A 21,972-nucleotide genomic window follows, 5' to 3' on the forward strand; every position below is an offset into this window, starting at 1 on the left:
TCACATCGATTCACAATTTATTCGGTAAACAAAGCGTACGTTGTCCTTTGGCATTTAGTAGTGTCATAAGGGCAATTACACCGTCTTGTAGAAAGTAACTTTGCATTAAACCTCTGTGGCTCAGTGGGTAAGGTATTTATGAGTCGAGTTTTATTTATAAATCCAAGAGCAAATATTGAGCTGCAAGAAGATACTTCAGATTTGGACACAAGATCTCTCACACAGTAGCCCACATCCTTAACCACTGAGCTATCAGGGATCATAATCTTCACTCATCATTTAAATTTGACATTGAACTATCTAGTTGTAACAACCTGCAGAGTTGGGATGTCAGAAAACTAGAAGAAAGGAAGGCTCCCCTGTTAACTCACTGGGTTAGTGTACATACTCTTTCAGACATCCTGGTGCAGTACTGCAACAGCCTGGGTTCAAATCCAAATTTTAAGTTGCTTATTTTAACTTAAGTTACATTGTGGTCATGTAAGATGTGGGACTTCACCTTCACATAGTTTCAGAAATAGTCTCTCTCCTCTCCGTTGAGAGAGTAATGTGTTACGGAACAAGGACATATGAACAAATGCTTTATTTTTGAAAGATGTCATTTATTTGTTATTTTTTGGTTTGTATTAAATAATGAAACAGGACAGTGAATCCAAGTCACTGGACCCACAGTTTACAAAAATACCTTACATTTTACAATCTACTAAAGTAAGTTAGTTCTGCATTCACATACATACTGCACTAAGACAAAATAAAAAGTATGACACACTAAAACAAGCAGTTTTTCAACAACACAACATTTTTTGCTTGGCTTTTATCATCCCTGATATGTACCAAAATATACATCTATGCTTTGGATCCCAGTGTTTGGTTCTGCATCTAAGACAGGCATTCTGCAGGTAGGTAGGGAGGATAGAGGGAAATGAAACTAGGGGAGTAGGAGTCATCTTTGGTTAAGTGAACATTACATTTTTCCTTGCCATTACTTTGGAATAGAGCTTCCAGGATCCCATATGCTCTCTTCATGAATAAATGACAAAACACAAATCCAAATAGTATGTTTGAATACCGGTCGACAGTGAATAACAGTAAAGGACAGGGTTTGTGTGTGTGCGCGAGAGCACTATGACCTTACAAGTCTTTGGTTTCTTTAGAAAGAGAGGTATTGTAGGGGGCAGCATTTAGAAACACAAACATTATTTACATTCAGATCACCTGCAACTCTGGTTGGAAAAGAAAAGAGGTCTATGCAGGGGCAATGGTCTCTCTTCAAATATTTCGCATATTGACCTATCATACAAACATGCGTTCATGTATGCGTACACAGATCAGCAAACGACTAATGCTGCCCCCTGGAGTTCAATAGGGTTCAACAGTTATAAAGTGAGTAGAAAAAATAGGCCCCCAGCATCTGTTGTTTCCATAGTACATTGTAAACTGCAAAAATACATCACTTGATACGGTTATACAACACACACTTCGTTAATTTGTAGGCATAAATGAGCCTAAGTGTTTACAAACATGAATTATAACCTGAAAATAACAGTACAGTCTATCGCTACATCTATTATCAACCATTAAGGCATTGTATAAACTGGAAACAACTTAAACCAGTGATTTTCTCCCATGCTAAGAAATGTATAAATAAAATGGTGAAAATGATTGCAAAAACACAAGTTGGTTTAGAAAAAAAGGAAATGAATAAAAAAAGTGTAACGTTAATCACACAAGGAAATCAGGTAACACTGAATTTCACTTGCGTTCAAATGATTAATTATTAATCCAAAATTAATAATAAAAAAAAGATTAGTCAACACCCTTGGGTTAACATATTTGGTCTAGAGATACACTGTCTGAAATTCCTATTGAGTTGCTGCACTACATTCATTTAAACCCTTTACAAGATATAAAACTGAATTTATTGTATATATATATATTACTTGTGTGTATACATTACAAAAAAAGAACTAAGAGTAAAAAGGTACAAAACCCAAATAAGTGTCCGATAGGACATTCCCAACTATTCAACATAGGAAGACCCCAATCAAAAACTAGGCTAAGCCAAGAAAAAAAAACAATAGCAGGAACCCAGCTACAATACAGTAAATACTATATGCTTTGGTATGAAGGCAAGATATGAAAACAAAAATCTAAATATATTGAAATTAGTAGTAGTAGTTGTAGTAGTCGTACTTGCCATTGCAGTCATAAATGTCAATTTTTGGCCTTTCAATGATTCTCCTGTTTTTTTGGCTTTTGAGGTACTTAATAGTATCATGATAGGTGTAACATAAGAAAGTAGGCAGTACTTTTCACCTTCCTCACCCACATTTCAGACTACTGTCGGTAAAAAGGTCAAATCCAGGCTCCTTGTTTAGCAAAGATGCAAAAGAGGAAACCTGTAAAACCAGTGATGCTAATTCACACTGTTTACTGCACACTTGTAAAGCTAAGGAGAAAGTGAGATCCAATGCCCCAATGCCAGGGTATGAACCTCTATAAAAAGTCACTGTCCGCTGTTTTTGGTAACCTGTTTGACTCTCTTTGGAGGCGGGATATTAATGTAACTGACGAACATTTTAAGTCTTTGGAAAGTTTTCTCAAAGTATTATTGCATTCTTACTCCCACAGTGTAGAGAGAGGTCCATTGGATCATTACCTGTACTTATGCTAATCTAAGCTTGAATACATGCCATGTCTTAGACGAGTACTTTTTGGTTTATCTGGATAAGAGTTATTCAACATTTTGGTGTTTGTTTGTTCTGCTTTCACTTGCCTGCAATCTTAGCCTCTGTACCATCCAGCCGGCTTGGAGGACATCACTGTGACCTAACTGTTTTTAAAGCATTATAACCGAGAACATGACAGAGGCTCGAGAGGAACACCCACACAACAAGCAGTGAACACAAGCCTCTGTCCTGTCTGCTACTCTAACAAAGCAAGCACACACGGTAAGAATACATGACCATATTTCAGATTCTATGAAATAACTGCAGGCCTATATAATCAGACTAACTGCAGGCCTATGTAATCTGTTTCAACAGGTCAAGAAACAATTTTCACAGCTAACACATCTAATCTCAGAAGGAACATGTTTCTAGAAAGTTAGTGTGATAATGTCATTCAAGACTTAATAAGGTAAATCTTAATTCGCACATTTTTGGTTTCATAAGCAGTCCTTGTGATAAATAAAAACTCCCTGTCAGAAACAAAGAAGATAACAAATAATTTCCAATAAACTTTCCCCCCCACAACATGACTTTTTGGTAATAGCAAAATAATAAAGAACAAAAAAAAATCAGTAAGTAGGTGGGAGGGGCTGTGGCCATGAGTTCATTGGGCCTTGGAGGCGGTGGTGATGGTGTTGACAGGTGCTGTCACGGTGCTGATAGTCCCATTGGCCGAGACCTGCAGGTTCAGGGCTCCGCCTCCCCCTGTGGGCAGTAGACTGACAGGGCTGCCAGCAAAAAGGGAAAGGCTCTGGGGGTTGAGGAACAGGGGTGTGGTCATCAGGTTGGGGGTGGAGCCAGCACTGGTATTGGCAAATAGCAAGTTCCCATTCCCATCCATGGACGTGATGGGAGGGAGGGCTCCGTTAGACGCCAGAGCTGTAGAGGGAGAGAAAATTGGGAAGGAGGAGATAGTTCAGCTTGTGATATCTACAGTAGCCTATCACCAAGTCCTGATGGTAAAGGAGCTGAGTGCCAAGAAGGCAAAATGGCATGTGTTAGATCATTGTGATAGGTGTGACATAGGGTTGTACTTGCCACTCCACAAACCTTGGATGGTGGCCAGCGCTGAACCTAGTCCTCCATTGGACAGGTTCAGGAAGGCCCCTCTGAGAGAAGAGATGGAGCCTTCATTAGATTAACAACATAACTGACTACAATGGCACAACCAATATAAACACTCTCATTCAGGTGACTGTGGGTAGCTATGCATGTGAGTGCATGTGTGCACATTTGTTTTTAAATTATACTTTTAACGGTGCATATGTGTGTCTGCCTCACCCTGTGGTAAACTGAGATGGCGGCATTATCCCAGCTGCTACCGCTGCCATTGCAGCCAAACCACCGTTTCCCTGGAAACCTGCAGCTATGGAGGGTGCCTGCGTGGTCATGACAACGGCCGGCTGTGACATCGCCATCGTGGAGACAGGGGTGATGGCCCCAGTGGAAGAGGCACTGGAAATGACTGGTGTCAGGACAGAGGTGGCTCCGCCCATCATCCCAGGACCTGGAACACAGGAAACACTTATACTCAAGCAAGGAACGAGGCAGAGGGCAGAGTTCACGATGACAACAACGGCACGCATTTAGCACCATGATAGGCAAGGACATCTTAAGCACACACACACACTACCTGTGAGTCTGGGGCTGGTGGAGTTAGCCACAGTGGTCTGAGCTACGTTGGTGACCAGGCTGCCGTTGCTGCTCACCTGAGGCCCGAGACAGAAAGTTATTGTGACAGAGGGTAGTGGATAAGGCCAAGGGATCTCAATAAAAATCACAGAGGTGGGGAGGGGGGGGTGCAGGGTTAAGACATGAACTGCTTGTAATTCAGCGGAAGGGAGCGTACCATGGTTTTGGTGGAGGAGTAGAGGGCCTTGTTAGCGCTGCTGCTGGGGGGGTTGATCCTCTTCTCCTTCTGTCTGCGGTTGCAGAACCAGACGCGGACCACTTCCTTCTCCATGTTGAGCTGGTCCGCGATCTGGGTGACCTCCTCGGAGCTGGGCTTCTGGTTCTGCTACATGGGGGGAGGTGAGGGAGGAAGAGAGGCAGAACGACACGCATGAGTATAGGCTGATTTATACTTCTGCGTTTTTACACACACGCACATGGGGAACACCCTCTCCGTCAAGAAACGCCCTCTCCGTGTCCTCTCCGAGCCCCTCGCAGAGCTCTGCGTGTACCTCCTGATTTTCCTAACTATCTGTCCGTCATTTTACGGATACCCCTTGGCTGTGATTGGTCCGTATTAAGAACCGCTTGCGTCGGGGGCGGGGTTTCCGTGACCAACAAGAGAACAGAATCCTTTGACCGCCATTGTTGTAAGTTTTTACAATTCATATTTCAGCTAAACAGTACATGTAAATCAGCATCTGAATTAAAATGTGACGAGAAATGGGCAGTGTAGTTGCTAAGAATGTGCTTATTTTATTGATGAAGCGGCTAATTTGTAAATTTGCTCCAACTTTTCGATAACCTAGCGAGCATTGCAGTGCAGCGCCATCTACTGTTCTAGCGGTGAATTGCTTTCAGCACGCAGAGCCGTCAGAGTAGTATAAATTCAACCAATCCGTCCGACTCCGTGCGTGCGTCTGTCCGTTAACGGAGACGCGGAAGTATAAATTGGCCTTATGGCCTCGACCGACACGTCAACCTCGTTGTCTTGGAGCACTTGACTTGGAGGATAGGGGCTCTACTTGGGTGTGGTTTAGCACGTTACCTCCATGAAGCTCTTCTCCAGGGCAATGCGGATGTTGGTGTCGATACTGGTTCTCTTCTTGCGTCGGCGGTTGAGCAGCTCCAGGGCGAGGCTGGGGGAGGACTGGGAGTTCAGGGGGCTGGAGCTGGTCTCGGTATTCACGTGCTCTACACAGAGGGAGGAACATTACTGGGTTAGAGAGTTTCTAGTAATAGGTCCACTCAACTAGTCATTGGATACTAGTTAGTATGTTGTCATGTAAGCTTGCTATTAATAAGAGTAGATTGTGTCAGGGTTAATAGATGTTCGGGATCAAGAGAAAGTACTGGCTAAATGTTCCTTGTCATGACTACAAGGAGAGCTCCAACTATGATCTCTCTAGTCTGAGAGGTCATGTGTTGGGAGCTGTGAATCTCTTTCTCTGAGACTGTTGTAATGTCATTACTGCCTGACTGTCACTATCTATGTTTACATTCCTGTGCCCTATAAAAGACGGTCCTCTGGCCTTCAGAGCCAAGAGAGACATGATTGAGACCTAAGACTGGGGTTGTGTTGTCATTTATTGTCAGAGGTCTGGTTCTCTCCCAATCTGCAGAGTGATAATACTTATTAAAATCTAGAACTCAACTGAGCTTAGTCACTCCGTTTATGAAGAGATGGACAAAACACTTTCTTCATCAATACTCCAGTAGATACTACAGATCTGGTCCAAACATACCAAGCATGTAAGAGAACAAACAACCCATGGCTAGTGATAAGTAACAGTTCTAGATGCGTGAGAGTTGTAGATGCTGACAGTTCTAGGTGATAACAGTTCTAAGTGGTAACTAGGACTGTCCCCGACTAAGATTTTCTTTGGTCAACCAAGGCTCAACTAAAACGTCTGAAAATCGACTAATCGAAATTTGAAATGCTTTTTTTTTCCACACAAAAAAACATACAAATGTACTACAAATTTAAAAATATTGTTTGTTTAACATGCAAATCATCAGAGCGTGCTCATCACTGCATGAACTTGCAGCATGCAAACTTACGTAGAAGCATAATAGGCATATTCATTTTTCAACCTAGTGCGTTAGCATGAGCGAAGTAGGGCTAGGCCAACTTTTTCAGGTGGTAGGCTACACCATATTTGACGTTGAACTATTAAAAATAAACCGTTGTTGGCAGAGTTTGCATTCAACATTTTTAGAGTCACCCGGTACTTTGTAAATGTACTTTAATGAGATGCTGCCATACCACAGATTTCTTTGCCATTTTGACTAATAACACCGACAAAGTAAGCTATGGCAGTTTGTAGTACTGCAGCCAATTGTGCTCGTGCCGTGTGCAAAATACCAAACCAAAACAAAGCGCAGATTAGCGAAAGGGGAAATAGTAACACCTTTTATTTGTAATTATATTTTGTTGATTTATTTGTCTTAAATAATATAATCTACAATTTCTGTAGAAATTGCTGAAATTTCATTCAGCAATGATGACACAAGCGGGAATCAGATCTCACACTGACATACGGCAGCTCGACTAAAAAAAATCTTTGTCGACCAAGAGCATATCAACCAGAAAATCGACTAGTCGACTGAGTGGGGACAGCCCTAGTGGTGACACACAGCATGCAGTAGGGCAGGACCAACCTGCATCGTTCAGCCACTTCTCCAGCAGTGGCTTGAGCTTGCACATGTTCTTGAAGCTCAGGTTGAGGGCCTCGAAGCGAGAGATGGTGGTCTGGCTGAAGTCATTCCCATACAGCTTCCCCATGGCCAGACCCACGTCACCCTGTTGGACAGGAATGTGAGGGTTAGAACCACGCTTCAGCTACTAATCATCGCTGGCACAGAAATTTGTCATAAGATTACAATCATCTCATTAAAATTTGTGTGCCGACAAGTAGAAGCCAGCTAGCAAGCAGTCAGGATTTCTAAATGAAAGATTTTTCCCCTCATACAGACAATCAACTAAACTGGTCAAAACAATATTAAAGTACATAAATAAACTAAAACCCACCTGAGTGAAGCCCAGTTTGATCCTCCTCTGTTTGAAGGCCTTGGCGAACAGCTCCAGCTCTTCCAGCTCGTTGACATCATCCATGTAGGTAGTTTCCTCGCGCTTGCAGACTGGACCCTGCATCTGGGAGGGGGTGGCGGCTATAGTCCTGGTTGGGGGTGTGGCAGCGATGGTCCGTGTGGGCGTGGAAGGCTGAGGTTGAAAGACAGCAATGATGAGCATACGTCTTTAAACCTATGAAAGCATACTGCATAAATGCACCACAACCTACACGGCAAAGTGTGTGTGTGTGTGTGGGTGTGTGTCTGGGTGCCCCCTCCCCCCAGACCTGTGTGGTGAGGGTGATGTTTGTACTGGTGGGCAGGAGGTTGGCTTGGCTCTGAGGTAGCTGGGTGACAAGGTTCTGGGCTTGGAGGAAACCTGGAGACAGAGACAAACAAACGACAATTGCTTTCAATAAAATGCTTAACAGCTTTCATGTGTCTGTGCATTGATACTGTATGTGCGTGTGCAACTAGTGCCACCTACTTGCTTGACCCTGTGCGTTCTGGGAGATGATGTACTGGGTGGGCTGTAGCTGAGTAGTGATAGGGTGGCCTGGCTGCACCAACACAAACTGCTGTAGACCCTGCTGCTGCAGCTGCTACAGGGAAAACACACAGAGGTCAATACAGCGCCGTCAAATCACTTAAGTATACAAGTGAAATACACTCAGCCACGATGAAATGATAAAAGAACAAAAAAACATGGCACAGAAGAACAAACAATGGCAGGGTTTCCCACAGAAAATGTGGTAGGATGGGGTGTGCCGTCATACCGGGGAGGGGAGTGTGATAGACTAATGCGTTCTGCAGAGCAGGGAGGCTGGCGTTTTTTAATGGAAGGGAGAAAACAGGACATAGTAACACGGCAGATATTGCTATAAATAAATAAAAAAAGATGTAGTTAAGGCGGCAGGCGTGTGTGTTGCTTAGGCGGCCGCCTTGACGGAAAAAAGTGCTGCGGGAAACCCTTCATGGATAAACCTTGTCCTATAATGGATTTGAGATTCCTCCAGAGGAGCACTGCCTCTTACAGTCTACAGCGACGGTGTGCGAGTGTGTAGCCCTTACTGGGGCGAAATGCAGGGGCTGGGACAGGGGCAGCTGGGTAATAGGGGTGGCTGCCGAGGCAGAGATGGCTGCTCCTGTGGTGCTGTTCTGCTGGGAGGCTGAGTGCTGCTGCACGGCTGCTGCCAGGGCCTGCTGGAGGAACAGCTGCTGCTGCATTGGTGCCATGGTCAACTGGGGGAGGGGAGAGAGAGAGGAGAATTCAAATGAAGCACAAAGTTTCAGCCAGGTTTTATACACCCCTTCAGTGGCATAGATAAAAGATGTTCCGGACCTCGTTAAGTCTACTGCTGCAACCTACTGTGGAATCAAGGCAATGCGGGGGAGTAACTGTATGAATATTAAACTATTAGTTATGTTGCGCATGACATGTATATTAATTCTGAATTCATTTGCATAAAGACCCACCCCCTGTTTTGGGGCCTTATTAGCATACTGTGGAGATTGCTCCCTCAGCTTTTCGTCTCTGGGAGATAAGGGGTGGTGCCAAGGCGCGCTGGCCGCTGCTTTTCAAACTGGCAACAAGTGCCGGGTGCCAAGGTAAAAAGGCAGTTGCCATGACAATGCAGGGGCACCTATGAGTCCTGTTAAGCAGCACTATTGGTGACGTGCATTTGACAATAGATCTAAAATTGTATGAATCCTCTAACAAATGCAACACAAAACAACACGGAGGAACGAAAGACTCGCTATGCTCTGTACATTTGTCTTCATCTTACTCACAATTCAGGCATTATGTGTGCAGATGCGCATCGGTGTCTGTAACCGTCTACAAGTTGTATTCAATGTGCAGGTATTGGAGGGAAGGGATCTTTGTTACCTGCTGAAGCAGAGCCTGTGACTGTGCATTAGTTAGGCTGGTTGTCATCTGCATCGCTTGCTTCTGAGATTCCAGTCCATTTGTTTGGACATCTGTGAAAAAACTAGATATTAGTATAGTATCAAAACTTAAAAAAATAAAATAAACTGTGTATACAGACATTTTCCATCAATAAATTGAATTAATTGAAATCAACATAAATTACTTCAAATACCCCTTTAAAACCCTTTTAAAATATGTGTATGGTTATGTGTCCTGCCAGGATGGGAAAATAACGTGCTGTGATAAATTCTTTATTAAAAAAAGAAAGTATTAACCCTGGTGTTAAAGGATCTCAGATATCAGTCAGGTCAACTCACCTTTGGCTACTTCCCCATTCTCCATTGTGCTACTATTCGATGCAGAAAGATTGTTAAAAGAGTCTGCCGTTAAAAGAAAGAAAAGGCATATGATTAAAATATAAATTCAACTTTCCAAATGTACAGTCAGTTTTAACTGTCATTTTTGGTGCTGAGTAACCGGCTCAGCAACAGGGATCTTTACTCTTCTAACCAACAGCTACTCAAGCATGTTCACCATCAGCAGACAATTACTACATACCTTTTCCCCCCCAGTTTCTTCTACACTGGCTCTCTCCTTTCTCTTAAACGACCAGCTAGTATCTTCACGGTGCGTTCCTCTCACTGTCACAAGCACAGTGTGGTGAACTGTCTCTCTACTCCCTTTTTTCTTCCCTTCGTACACCCCACTGCCCCCCTCTCCTCCTCGTTTCTCTTTTTCTGGTACAGACCAGAAACAAAGAATGCAGCTGGTTGCTTCTGTAACGAAGCTTAATCAGTATTCAGCTGATTAGAGCTGTATGCAAATGTAACCCCCAGTTTCTCGTTAGGCAGAGGCGCAGGGCTTTGAAGTCCTGCGAGCAATTCATTTCACACAGAGCTCGAAAAGCTTTCTGCATAATTCAACAATCTCTATGCATATTTATCAGGTAATTTGCATATTAATTGGACAGTCCCCACACACACACACACAAAAGCAAGTGTGTCCAATAAAGTCAATTTTCTAACTCGGTTACACACACACACACCCTATCAGCCATCGGGGAGGGGGGGGGGGGTTGTCTATGCAAGTTATTTTTCTATTACAGAAAAAGTAGTAGCACCAAATATAGTGATATCTGGTTGACAAATGTTAAAGCACCTCTTATCAAAATGATAAAAGCACAGACCATAACTCACTGCACATACATTTTGACATTGAGTAAGCTATAGGTCTGCTGGTTAACGTTAAGAGGTTTGGTTATTTACAGTCACAATGTAGCCTATGCAAAGAGCGGCATTGGCTTACAAAAACGTTAACCAGAAAAGGTGTCAGGTGTCTGAGCGGTTAGGGAATCGGGCAAGTAATCTGAAGGATGTCAGTTCGATTCCCGGCCGTGCCAAATGATGTGTGTCCTTGGGCAAACCACTTCACCCTACTTGCTTCGGGGGAATATCCCTGCACTTACTGTAAGTCGCTCTGGAGAAGAGCGTCTGCTAAATGACTAAATGTAAAAGCAGATATGACTGAAGAAAATAAATTGTGTAAAGCTTTGTGTTGAGTAAAGTCTAAGAAAACTTTTAAGTGAATAAAAAACGTATTTGCATTTAGATGCTAGCAGGGCTTCCCTTTAAACTATAATGCATTATGCAAATATTTCAATTAGACTAATAACCTTGAATAATACCTTTCCAATTAATTAGGCTATGCTTGCATTACTGAAAGGCCCACTGCATAATGCAAAATAGATAAGGGACAAAAACACAATGAGACAGTCAAGGGAAAAATATTTTGTGCATTCAAATTACATTTAAATTGAAACATGCAAAAATTATTTGTAACTATCTATCCCAACTGAGACTACAGAAAAACACAATTGGAACAACATTTACAGGCAATTGTAACCAACCGGTTCACCAAACATAATACACAAATTTGGATTTAAAGTTACATTCAGGACTAAATCAAACATTCAGCTATCACGTGTAACAGGGTTCATATTGGTCATTCCCGTTGCCTCATTATTATTTGATCAACGTGGTGAATAAATAAGTGTGTGCTGGCAGCTTCCCTTAATTTTCAAGAGTAATTTTACAGGCACAGACATTGGTTTGTTGGTGTAGCTTGCTGACTTGGGACAGTGTGACATAACACTGTCACAGTCTGTGAGCACTTATGAAAGCATTCAAGTTTCAAAGCATTGGTCATCAAATTATGTAATTGTTGTAAATGCATGAAGGTGCATGAAGATGTTGGTGTATCATTTTGTTGATGATGTATTCAAGAATCCTGTAATTGCTTTACTGATTTCCTGCTCCAAAATTCAAGGAATTTTTTGAGGTGGACATATTCACTAATTTTGGGGAATTAAGGGGAATAAAAAGGGAATTTGGGGGCAATTAACCAGGGAATTAATTAGGATTCGGATGGTATTATTTTGATTAATAAATATTTAGTTGATGTATTATTTTAGCACAACTTGCCACACAATTATTTAGCATAACCTTAGCTGATTTTATTTACACAGCTCAACGAAACTGTTAGGCTACAACATGCAGGACCAATCCCTAGTTCAATGACCATTTAAAGACATGTAAATTGGGCACCACTTTGCAAATACACAGAGGCAACATTATCACACTTGGGTGATGAATATATTCGACATACCGCAAGCAATGGCAGAAATACTAGAAGAAAGTTATATTCCTACATTCTTTTCATAACTTTCTGCACAGTTGGATAGAGGCAGGAAAAACTAGGACCGAACTAATCTTTAACATTTCTGAATTGTTGAAAGAACAGCTAGCGGTAGAGAAATAATGTTTAAAAAATTATATAATTCACTAACCACTGGGTGCCACTTGATCGCCAACACAGTACTTCGTTTGGGAAGACCATACCACGTTTAATCACTCAAACATTTGGTCAATCTGGTGGCCTGGCCGAGCCATTTACTAACCACTGGACTAAACTACACCGTGAAAATATGACTCCTCTTTCCCAATAGTCTCAGTATTCTATAAAAAAATGTTCTTTGTAGAACAGAAATTGTGATTGCAATGACCACTATGTAGCACTGCAGCAACGAATGGCGACAGACAATGTAATTATCGCCTCGATTTGGCTAGCTACCTAGAGTCCCTAGCCTATGATTGCATAGCATGCTCTAGCGCCTTGGTTAATTTTACATCCAGTAATATACTACATGCACCAAGCAAAACACATGTGTAGTTGTAGGCGTGTTTTGCAAACTCATTAGCCTGCGAGCTAACAAGGTAAATGTATTTATAATCGCCGCCTGGGGGTTAACTTACAGCACCACCAAACCATCGATGGACTAACTAGCTAACTAGCGAGCTAGCTAACGAACTGCCCCATAAAAAAGCAAACAATACTAATATGTTAGCTAGACCCTGGTGATAGCTCTACCGCCCTGACTCTCACAATTCAAGCTTGTTTGCAAGTTGAGAACTATTTGCGCACACATAACTAATTATGGATACAATATGGTAAGTTATTTTTGATTATACATGAATATGCAACGCGTCCCCTTTCCACACAAAGGAAGGCTAACCAGAAATGGCTTTTGAGCTGGCTAGCCTGCTAGCCCGTCTGTTTTCCGATCTGACGACAGCCCTCAAAACCGTAGAATAACAGTAAAAATGTGGTGGTTTTCGTAAGATAGCTAATATGTACAGCAAGTGCATTTGCATGCTAGTATCTAAGCCGTGTAGTGACAATATCAACATGAATGGATTAAAATAGTCTGCAAATGAATATGTAAAATTTACCTGGTGCTGCACTCTGATTCACTACTCCCCCGTCAGCCATATTGAATATTTAAAACAAATGCATTCCCCCTAGACCCTACTATGTAATGTCTACGACTTGGCGTTAGAGGGAGCTCGTGAGCAAAATCCATCCTCTAATATTGTGGGTTGGGTAGCTACGTCATTTGTGTGAGTCTTTCGCGCATGGTCAACCGGCTGTCCACCCACAACCTAACCGGTTGCTTCAACTGTGCCCCGACCACACAAGGACACTCACTGCGTCCATGAACTGCAGCATGGCTGCATCTTCAAATCGGGTTATGCTGGGGCCGTTAGTAGCTGCCATTGACCAGGGCACAAGCTCAACACGGTTCTTGGTAAGTCAAATCCGCAGAGACGGTCTCCAGCTAACGTAACTAGCATAGTTAGCTAGCCACGTCCTTTAAATAACCCTTTTACTATATTAGCTTACTATTAGCGTATTATTGTGTTTGCCCCTTTACATATTATGTAGCTATGTAACCAGTATGCTACATACTTGTCGCTCAAACAGTGAACAACTTTAACGTAGTAGGCTATGTTAAATATACCTGCAGATGTGTTTGTTGATGGTGCCTTGCCTGCACCACACGTGTATATAGTTCACTTAATTGGTAACATTATCAACAAATATTCCCAGTTGTCTATGCAGTAACTATTAAGGTAGCTTGCTATGTCTTAGTTTAATGAAAATGAAATGCAATGTATTTAAGTGATGCGTTAAGCTTCCTCATGCAGTACTTCATCACTACCTAGAGGTCATAAGTCTCTTTCATGAGCTGTAAAACGGTTTGATCAGCTTGTTAAGTCTTCCAATCGCATTTTATTAACATGAAAACATATTTAAAACTCACAAGGACAAAGAACTATTGCATTTACCACCCATCAATGACTTCTTCACCCCTTTGTACTTAAAGCTAAACCCCCTGTTAAGGTTTTTCCCAGGGGCTCTACTTTTCATGTTAAAAATCCACCTTAGCTGTGAGCTAAAGGGTGTCATTGTGTTTGTGAAGAGAATGGTGTGCATCCACTCTCTCTCTCTTTCCTCCACTCTTTATTGTAGGTGTTCAACGCCAAAACAGCAGAGCTTCTCAGCCACCACCAGGTTGAGATAAAACAGAGTTTCCCCAAAGAAGGGTGCGTGTTATAAGTTGGCATATGATCATGTCTTGAATGCCAACTGAGTTTCCTTCTTGACATGTGTATACTGTACCACTAACTCTGATTAAAAAAAACAACCACTAACTCTCTCACCCCCTCTCAGTTATTACCAGTTTTAACCAAATAATATCATTTTTTCTTTTCTTGTTAAGCTGGGTGGAACAAGATCCCAAAGATATACTCCAGTCTGTTTATGAGTGCATGGAGAGGACATGTGAAAAACTCACCCAGCTCAACATAGACATCTCCAATATCAAAGGTAATGTAGTGCACTATTCCTCTATCCTTCCTGTGTATCTCTCCGTCTGCCTCAAGTGTTTAGAATGACAATGCTATTCAAAATGAAATCTTTCAGCAATCGGAGTGACTAACCAGAGAGAAACCACGATAGTTTGGGATAAGGAGACAGGCGAGCCACTTTACAATGCTATTGGTAAGTTATGATCATGCACATGCTACAGGATTGGATTACATTGGATTAGAGATGCCTGTGTCTCCAAGGGAAATGCTTATTATTCAGTCCTAGGCTTACCGTGTCCAGGGACCTTACAGGAGGAGTTGTTACAATACTCTTTAAAACCACTCATGCCTTTACAATTAGTTATCCCCCCCCCACCCCCCACATAGAGATGAATGCAACATCTTGACTGTTCTCTCCAGTGTGGCTAGATTTGCGGACACAGTCCACAGTAGAGCGGCTCATCAACAAGACCCCTGGTCGCAACAAGAACCATCTGAAGGTGAGGGGGATCGTGGAGAGGATGGCTCATATTTTGGTCCAGCTTTCTGAAGCGCTCTAACCCACTCCCAATCCTCCACGCTTAATCTGTCTGATCAGCACAAGACCGGCCTTCCCATCAGTACGTACTTCAGCGCTGTGAAGCTCCGCTGGCTGATGGATAACGTGGATGAGGTCCACAAGGCGATTCTGACCCACAGAGCCATGTTCGGGACCATCGACTCCTGGCTCATCTGGGTGAGCTATGGATTGCCAGTGTTTGGTTCTGTATCAGTAACAATTTGCTGGTTTAGGGAGGACAGTGGGAGTAATGGTCGTCATGTGGTTGAATCAGTATTTTGATGGCATTAATGCTTTTGCTATAGAGCTATAAACTGACATTGGTAATTCACTAAAGGATGGTTTAAGTTGGCCTTTGTCAGGGTTTTTGTTGCTCGATGAATTCGCACTTAAGATTTATTGTTTACAGAGAAACCATTTGAAACTGCCTACAAACCGACATGGGATGCCACTTTAACTTGTTTGGACAGTGTTGCTCAAGCTTCATAGATATGAGCTCTGTAAAAAATAAATGTATCATACAAATAGTGTTCCATGTATCTGTGCTCCATATGCATATCAACACAGTTGTGTGTGATGGTCCTATTCCAGTGTCTGACAGGGGGAAGAAAGGAGGTGTCCACTGCACCGATGTGACCAACGCCAGCAGGACGATGCTCTTTAATATCCACACCATGGAGTGGGACCCGGAGCTCTGCAAGTATGGGGAGATTTTAAGACGCATGCATACAGTCATGCAATCTAGAGATAACTACAACTAATTAGTTTTTCCCAAAGTGCATGTACTTCTATAGAATATGAACTTGAAGTGTCTAAAGTATTCACATACTGACATTTAAATGTATTCAAGTAAGTTTGGAATTTGACATTTTGGTATTAAAATATCTACCTGTGCTATTTGTTTTCAACAGATATTTTGATATTCCAATGGAGATCCTGCCGAAAGTTAGGAGTTCATCTGAAATCTACGGTTTAATGGTGAGCCTCCATTTTCAACCTTGTGTTGTTTTGTATAGTTGCAGAAATGGGTTGTTAGTGCTTGACAAAATGCTAGCAAAGAGCCAAATAGAACGCTATTTGTTTATTTTCTTTTATTCTTACTGGAGCATCTGGTGGATAATATTTCAGAAGGTGAAAACAAACATGTAGGCTGACAGTTTAGCAGCCAATGTCTGCCGTATGTTGAATGTCTGTCTCAATCATTTAAAATAAGTTCATAAATTCAGTAATTCATGTTTTGTTATGTGTTATGGAATCAATTAAAGTTTTTTTTGTGGTGATGTCACAGCAGGCATTCTATTGTGTACCCTGTTGTTTTTGTTTCACTTCTCCCACTGGTAGAAAATAAGTTCTAGCCTGGTAAGTGTACATTAGCACCATCATCCCTGTTGTTGTTCTTGATGTGGTGGTTGTCACTTAATCTTGATCCTGCTTCTTACTGTTCCAAAATGGTGAAGCCATCAAACGGTGCATTTCCAAGCCTTTAGAGAACCTCTAAGGCTTGAATGAACAATTAGAAAACCGCTTGGTTAAAAAGACACATCTCTGGTGATAACAACAGTTGAGTTGTATTATTTTATTTATGATTATCAAGAAAATGCCCAATGGCGCTGAGGGAGTTCAGATGGGCGCCTGCAGGTCCATGTACTTGGGCTTCCCCTGTATCACCTTTCAGATTGGAAATGTACTGGATGGGTGTGTTTCTACGTTTTACATCCTCCTGTTGTGGCATGTCGCTCTGCTCTTGTCGAGCTCGCATTCTAAAGCCCACACCTTCTAAAGGTTCTACACTTCCTTTCTGTCTGACTGCCCAGCTTCCAATTGGTGCTGTCAATGCTAGACAGCTTTCATGTGCTGTAAATCTCTTCACTCTTGGGGCCCAACTATATTGAGTTTAAACTAGATCTCCAAAGGTTTTGACAAACTAAATCTGTTAACAGTATTAATTAAGGGCCAGGATGAACTATGATTATCTTAATTGACATTTTTAGGGCCTTGATCCCTCAAGATGGGCAGGTCAAAGTGGAAAATAGCCTGATTAGTTATTCGGAGTGAAGACATTTCATCTCTATGGCTGCTCTAACACCCCACCCTACACCTCATCCTGCTCCCGCTTTCCTTCTTTAAGGGACCTCTTTCCTGTGCTATCTGACAGGGTTATTCTGAGGTTGGTTCAAATGTCTTGTTGTAAAAAGGGCTATACAAATACATTTTCATTTGATTTAAGAGGAAACATTTGGGAGAATGCAAATCCACAATTACCATGGGTTATATTTGGTGAAATGTTTGTGTGGTTTAGCTCAGTCTCAAAAGGTTGATTTGTATTCACTCAGGTGTTGGGTAATGGTGTATGGGTAAACAGTTGTGAGAAGCTGTCTCTGTTTGTTGAAGTATCTTTATTTCTTTGGTAGACATCTGGCTCACTCTCTGGTATTCCAATCTCAGGGGTAAGTATAATTATATAGGCGATTAGTCATTGCATCATATGAGATTGTGTATGTATGAGCAGATATAGTGTGTATTACAGCCAACCAGTGCCTCTGTTTCAATAGTGTCTTGGGGACCAATCAGCTGCCCTTGTTGGACAAATGTGCTTTCAAGATGGACAGGCCAAAAACACGTAAGATGTGTATGTGTTGCAGTGTGTGATATGTCTGTATCACAATACTGTCTAATGACCATGAGTGATGTGACTTTCAGGTATGGGACTGGCTGTTTTCTGCTGAGAAACACTGGAGCCAAGGTACTTGTAAAGTATAATTTTTTTTACAACAAGAATACATCTGTTGGTTTAAACAAAAGGATTTATGTACTTTTATTAAATTATTTAGCTTTCTTAGTTCTGAGCTTGTGATATAACCTTGACTGTTAGACACATTCCATATGAGTTGGTAGAGAGCCAGTGGGGCACCATGCAAACCTCGTCCTCTCTCTTGTGTTGCCTCACAGCCCGTCATGTCTGACCACGGCCTTCTGACCACCGTGGCGTACAAACTGGGCCGAGACAAACCCGCCTGCTATGCCTTAGAGGTAAACTTTTTTATAAGATGAAGAAAACTATATTCATTTATCCTAGCTGACAAAGGAATATCAATGTCTTATTTACAATGACTCAGTAAAAGTATTTTTAAGCTCTACTTTAACTTACGATTGGTTGTTGCATGTATAATTTTGTTAGCTCCTGTTCCAATTGGACATTTTAGATTTTCCTATTGGTCTGTGTCACCCCAGGGTTCAGTGGCTATTGCGGGAGCTGTAGTGCGCTGGTTAAAGGACAACCTAGGCATCATCCAGACATCCACTGAGCTGGGTAAGACAGACTTGTCATCTCTTCAAACCTTTTAGATACATGCTTAGAATTTTTGTACAGATTTTTTGTTTGTTTGAATAATTGGAGTGACAGTCATCATGAGCCTTCCACTTGGACAGATCTAAGTGTTCTCTCTGTTCCTTAGAGAAGCTGGCTGCTTCTGTAGGGACGTCGTACGGGTGTTACTTTGTTCCGGCGTTCTCTGGCTTGTACGCCCCCTACTGGGAGCCCAGTGCACGAGGGTGAGAACCTGACTACAATAACCATGAGCTCCATCCCTTCCGCTTCAGTTGTGGAACCCCTAAACACAAGATTACATTTCCTTTTCAACCAAAAGGGGGTAATATAGGGGTAATATCTTTCTTTATGTAAATATATTTATGTAAATATTTCTTACATTTCTTTATTTCAGAATAATTTGCGGCCTGACTCAGTTCACTAACAAGAGTCACCTGGCCTTTGCTGCATTAGAAGCTGTGTGTTTCCAGACAAGAGAGGCAAGAGTCCCCTCACAGACAATAAAAACAACAACAACAAGAAACAATATTTTCAGTTCTGGTTCTCAATAATGTTTTTTTATTTTAATTTGTTACACTAGAGCCTCTGTCAAAGCAGATGTGATAAGACATGTAATCCTAAGTGGGAGCTGACTGACTGCTGTGTGTATTTGCCTGTTTTCTGGGGTACAGATTATGGATGCAATGAACCAGGACAGTGGGATCCCTTTGTCTCAGCTGCAGGTGGACGGGGGCATGACCTCCAACAGACTGCTAATGCAGCTGCAAGCAGATATACTCTGCGTACCTGTCGGTAAGACACAAACACACACACACACACACACACAAAGCCTTTTAGCCACCTACCCATCAGAAAAGCTGTCCCTAGCCAACTCAAATAAAATGACTGTTGGCACTACACCATTTTTTAGGGAGGTTCATGGTAATGAAAGTCCCACTTGTGTCGTTCCAGTGAAGCCATCCATGCCGGAGACCACAGCTCTGGGGGCTGCCATGGCAGCTGGGTCAGCAGAAGGGGTCAGTGTGTGGAGCCTTAACCCAGAGGACCTCAGCGAGGTCACTTCCGAGAAGTTCGAGCCACAGATCAACCCAGAAGGTAAGGGTGCTTGTGACCGGTATGTTAAAATTATTAGAAAATGTGGGGGGGAAATGCATATGAACTTGGCAACCTGGACAGAAGGCTATGTATTCTGTATCTTTTCATTATACTCTCTCTCTGTCTCTCTCTGTCGGGTAGAGAGTGAATTTAGGTATGCTCGCTGGAAGAAAGCTGTGCAGAAATCCATGAACTGGGAGACCACAGAGCCCATCAGCAATGGAAACGGTATTGCTCTCTGTGACAGGCGACATTTCACATTTAAGCCCAATTCTTTAGTCAGTTCATCCCAGGCAGAGTTTAAGGGCCGTTGAGTATTTGTACAACTTAAACCCAATAGGCTTTCTCTGAAACATGATGAGCAGGGATCCCTGAAGTGGCTGTACCAATGTCTCTAGCTGTTACAGCCTGTGTGTTGTGTTCATTTGTTCTATTGTTTCTCTCTCTCCTGTCTGCTTGAATTGGACCTGGGTGTGGACCACTGGCAGGTGAAACTAGTATCTTCAGTAGTGCCCCACTGGGCTTTTACATACTGGGTAGCTTGTTTATGTTAATTGGAGCGAAATACATCGCAGGTTAGTGTACGCTGGTGTGTTTTTGTATGTTGAGTGGATGAGATGCGTGGTTGAGAGAGATTGCATGGAGTGTGTGTGGGAGTGGTGGTTATGTAAAACTGTAATGCTGTGAGAGGATGATGATGGGTGTGATAAGACTTCATCCACACAGTAACATTACATGGTTGAGTTATGTAATCCTAACCCTGAACCCCCCCCCACCCCCCCCCATAGCCTACTTTTATGTGTTTTCCTGTTTGAGTGTGCGGTATCTAAAATACCTCAGCCCCTGCTTGCTCTGCTTTCCCAGACAACTAACAAGACCTGTTCAGATACTCTAAAATGTTCACTAATAGGGAAGGAAGTAAGAGGGCATATTAGAGAATCTGACACGGTCCAACAGCTTGTCTGCTCCTTTCGCTACAATATAGAGTTAAAGCTTTTTAAAGTGCACTAAAGATTATTTATAAAATACTGAACTATCCAAGGTTTTTTCATGTAAAACTCTGATTAGTCCTGTCTTTGTTTGTACCTCCTGTGACCTGCTAGACTGCTAGACCTAAGAAGCCACGTTGTAGTGAGAGGACAGAGAGAGGGGGACCTGTCGCCAGATGCTTCCTGTTTGCTTCCACCACTGGTTTCCACAGCTGTGGTGCTACACGAACACAACCTACATGAACATTCCCAACTGAAAACAAGACGTGGTCAGAGCTTGAAGTCATTCTGGACGTCAACTGGAATTAACTTGTAAAATGAGTGAATGAGTGAGTGAACAAGTTTTGTACGAGTGACATCCCCAGATCCTAATGCTTCCTTGGAGTGAATGGCACATGTATGGTGTAAATTGTGATGTGTGCAATATATTTCCAGTGTTATGTTTTTGTGGGGCTTGTTTTGTAAAGCAGTTGTTTAAGAGCGTCGTTCATGTTGACCCGGTTCGATCCTCTGTACTACCAATCGTGTGTGAGCCCGGGCGTCTGTAGAAAGGGATCCGGTATCACATGTACAACTGTCCTGCTTTGGTCATTACACACCTCCGTCACTGTTGTGCATGAATTCATTGCAGTATCTTCTTGGAAATGTGATGTTAGGGACTGTCTCCACCAATGGCTGTTTGGGATATTAGAGCACTTTATAGATGTTGTTTGTCTGCTGTGCGGTGTAAAAAGACTGACCAAGCTCATCTTTTATAACACCTTCTTGAAGGGAAAAGGAATAGATTGATATACCTTTATTTGCTGTGCTGCTTTTTGAGGCCAGAGAGATGTGAATATTTTGGGGAAATAGTAGAAACTGCTTGTATAAGTTGTTTTATGTATGTAAACTTGCTGTTGGACAACCATGACTTTTACTTCCTAGTACTTGATTTGTGTCCTCCAACCCACCTTTCACACACTGTTACCCTTAACACACATTCTGTATTTACACATATTTACATTTTGTTCATTTGTCAAATCTTATCATCCAAAGCCATGTACAAATCGTGCGTAAAGAATGTACCACAGTCAAGGATCAGAAATGCAGTTCTATTGCCTATTTCGGTGGTTGACCAAAAGCGGCCTGGGTTTTGACCAGGCACAACTCGATAATAACATTTCAACCACAACTCTACATAGTACAGAACAACAAAAAACGGCATCAAATAACATGGAAAAATCAGTTTCTCACAAAAAGTAATGTACAGCTTAATGCAGCAAATATATGTTCTCACATAGAAAATTGCAGTCTACTTGCAAATGAATAGGATGCAGGATTTGGCTAAATACAATCTGACCACTGTTTGCGAATATACAGTATCTGTACACTTGAAAAGACAACTTGTTGTTG

General features: G+C 42.2%; 2 protein-coding genes across 5 annotated transcripts; one reads left to right on the plus strand and one right to left on the minus strand.

The window, feature by feature from the left end:
• Positions 1-581: 581 nt before the first annotated feature.
• On the minus strand, positions 582-13,286 carry LOC146260935 (POU domain, class 2, transcription factor 1-like). Of its 4 annotated transcripts, XM_084668366.1 has the most exons (15): positions 13,191-13,228; positions 9,961-10,043; positions 9,720-9,782; positions 9,361-9,452; positions 8,544-8,714; positions 7,960-8,074; positions 7,760-7,851; positions 7,432-7,623; positions 7,062-7,203; positions 5,449-5,594; positions 4,579-4,746; positions 4,363-4,438; positions 4,011-4,236; positions 3,768-3,838; positions 582-3,608 (listed from the first exon to the last, which is right to left on the minus strand). In XM_084668366.1, the coding sequence occupies exons 3-15, from the start codon at positions 9,742-9,744 to the stop codon at positions 3,334-3,336; spliced, it is 1,791 nt and encodes a 596-aa protein (XP_084524492.1). In that variant the 5' UTR covers positions 9,745-9,782; positions 9,961-10,043; positions 13,191-13,228; the 3' UTR covers positions 582-3,333. The 4 variants fall into 4 exon arrangements, with proteins under 4 accessions (XP_084524492.1, XP_084524490.1, XP_084524491.1 ...); XM_084668364.1 differs by lacking the exon at positions 9,961-10,043 and having other exon boundaries at positions 7,960-8,071; positions 13,191-13,286; XM_084668365.1 differs by lacking the exon at positions 9,961-10,043 and having other exon boundaries at positions 3,780-3,838; positions 13,191-13,286.
• Positions 13,287-13,368: 82 nt separating this feature from the next.
• LOC146260936 (glycerol kinase) lies at positions 13,369-21,484 on the plus strand. Its single transcript, XM_084667631.1, is given in 22 exon segments — positions 13,369-13,546; positions 14,272-14,345; positions 14,522-14,628; positions 14,725-14,802; positions 15,030-15,109; positions 15,208-15,345; positions 15,760-15,775; positions 15,778-15,868; positions 16,080-16,146; positions 16,510-16,527; positions 17,580-17,615; positions 17,721-17,788; positions 17,869-17,911; positions 18,118-18,198; positions 18,400-18,478; positions 18,624-18,720; positions 18,891-18,975; positions 19,168-19,288; positions 19,448-19,591; positions 19,733-19,819; positions 20,080-20,166; positions 20,695-21,484. Coding segments are annotated over 22 exon segments (1,698 nt in total). The 5' UTR covers positions 13,369-13,453; the 3' UTR covers positions 20,703-21,484.
• Positions 21,485-21,972: the final 488 nt, after the last annotated feature.

This window comes from Hypomesus nipponensis, chromosome 12 (assembly GCF_054491055.1).
Source record: "Hypomesus nipponensis isolate SF chromosome 12, ASM5449105v1, whole genome shotgun sequence".
NCBI classification, from domain to species: domain Eukaryota; kingdom Metazoa; phylum Chordata; class Actinopteri; order Osmeriformes; family Osmeridae; genus Hypomesus; species Hypomesus nipponensis.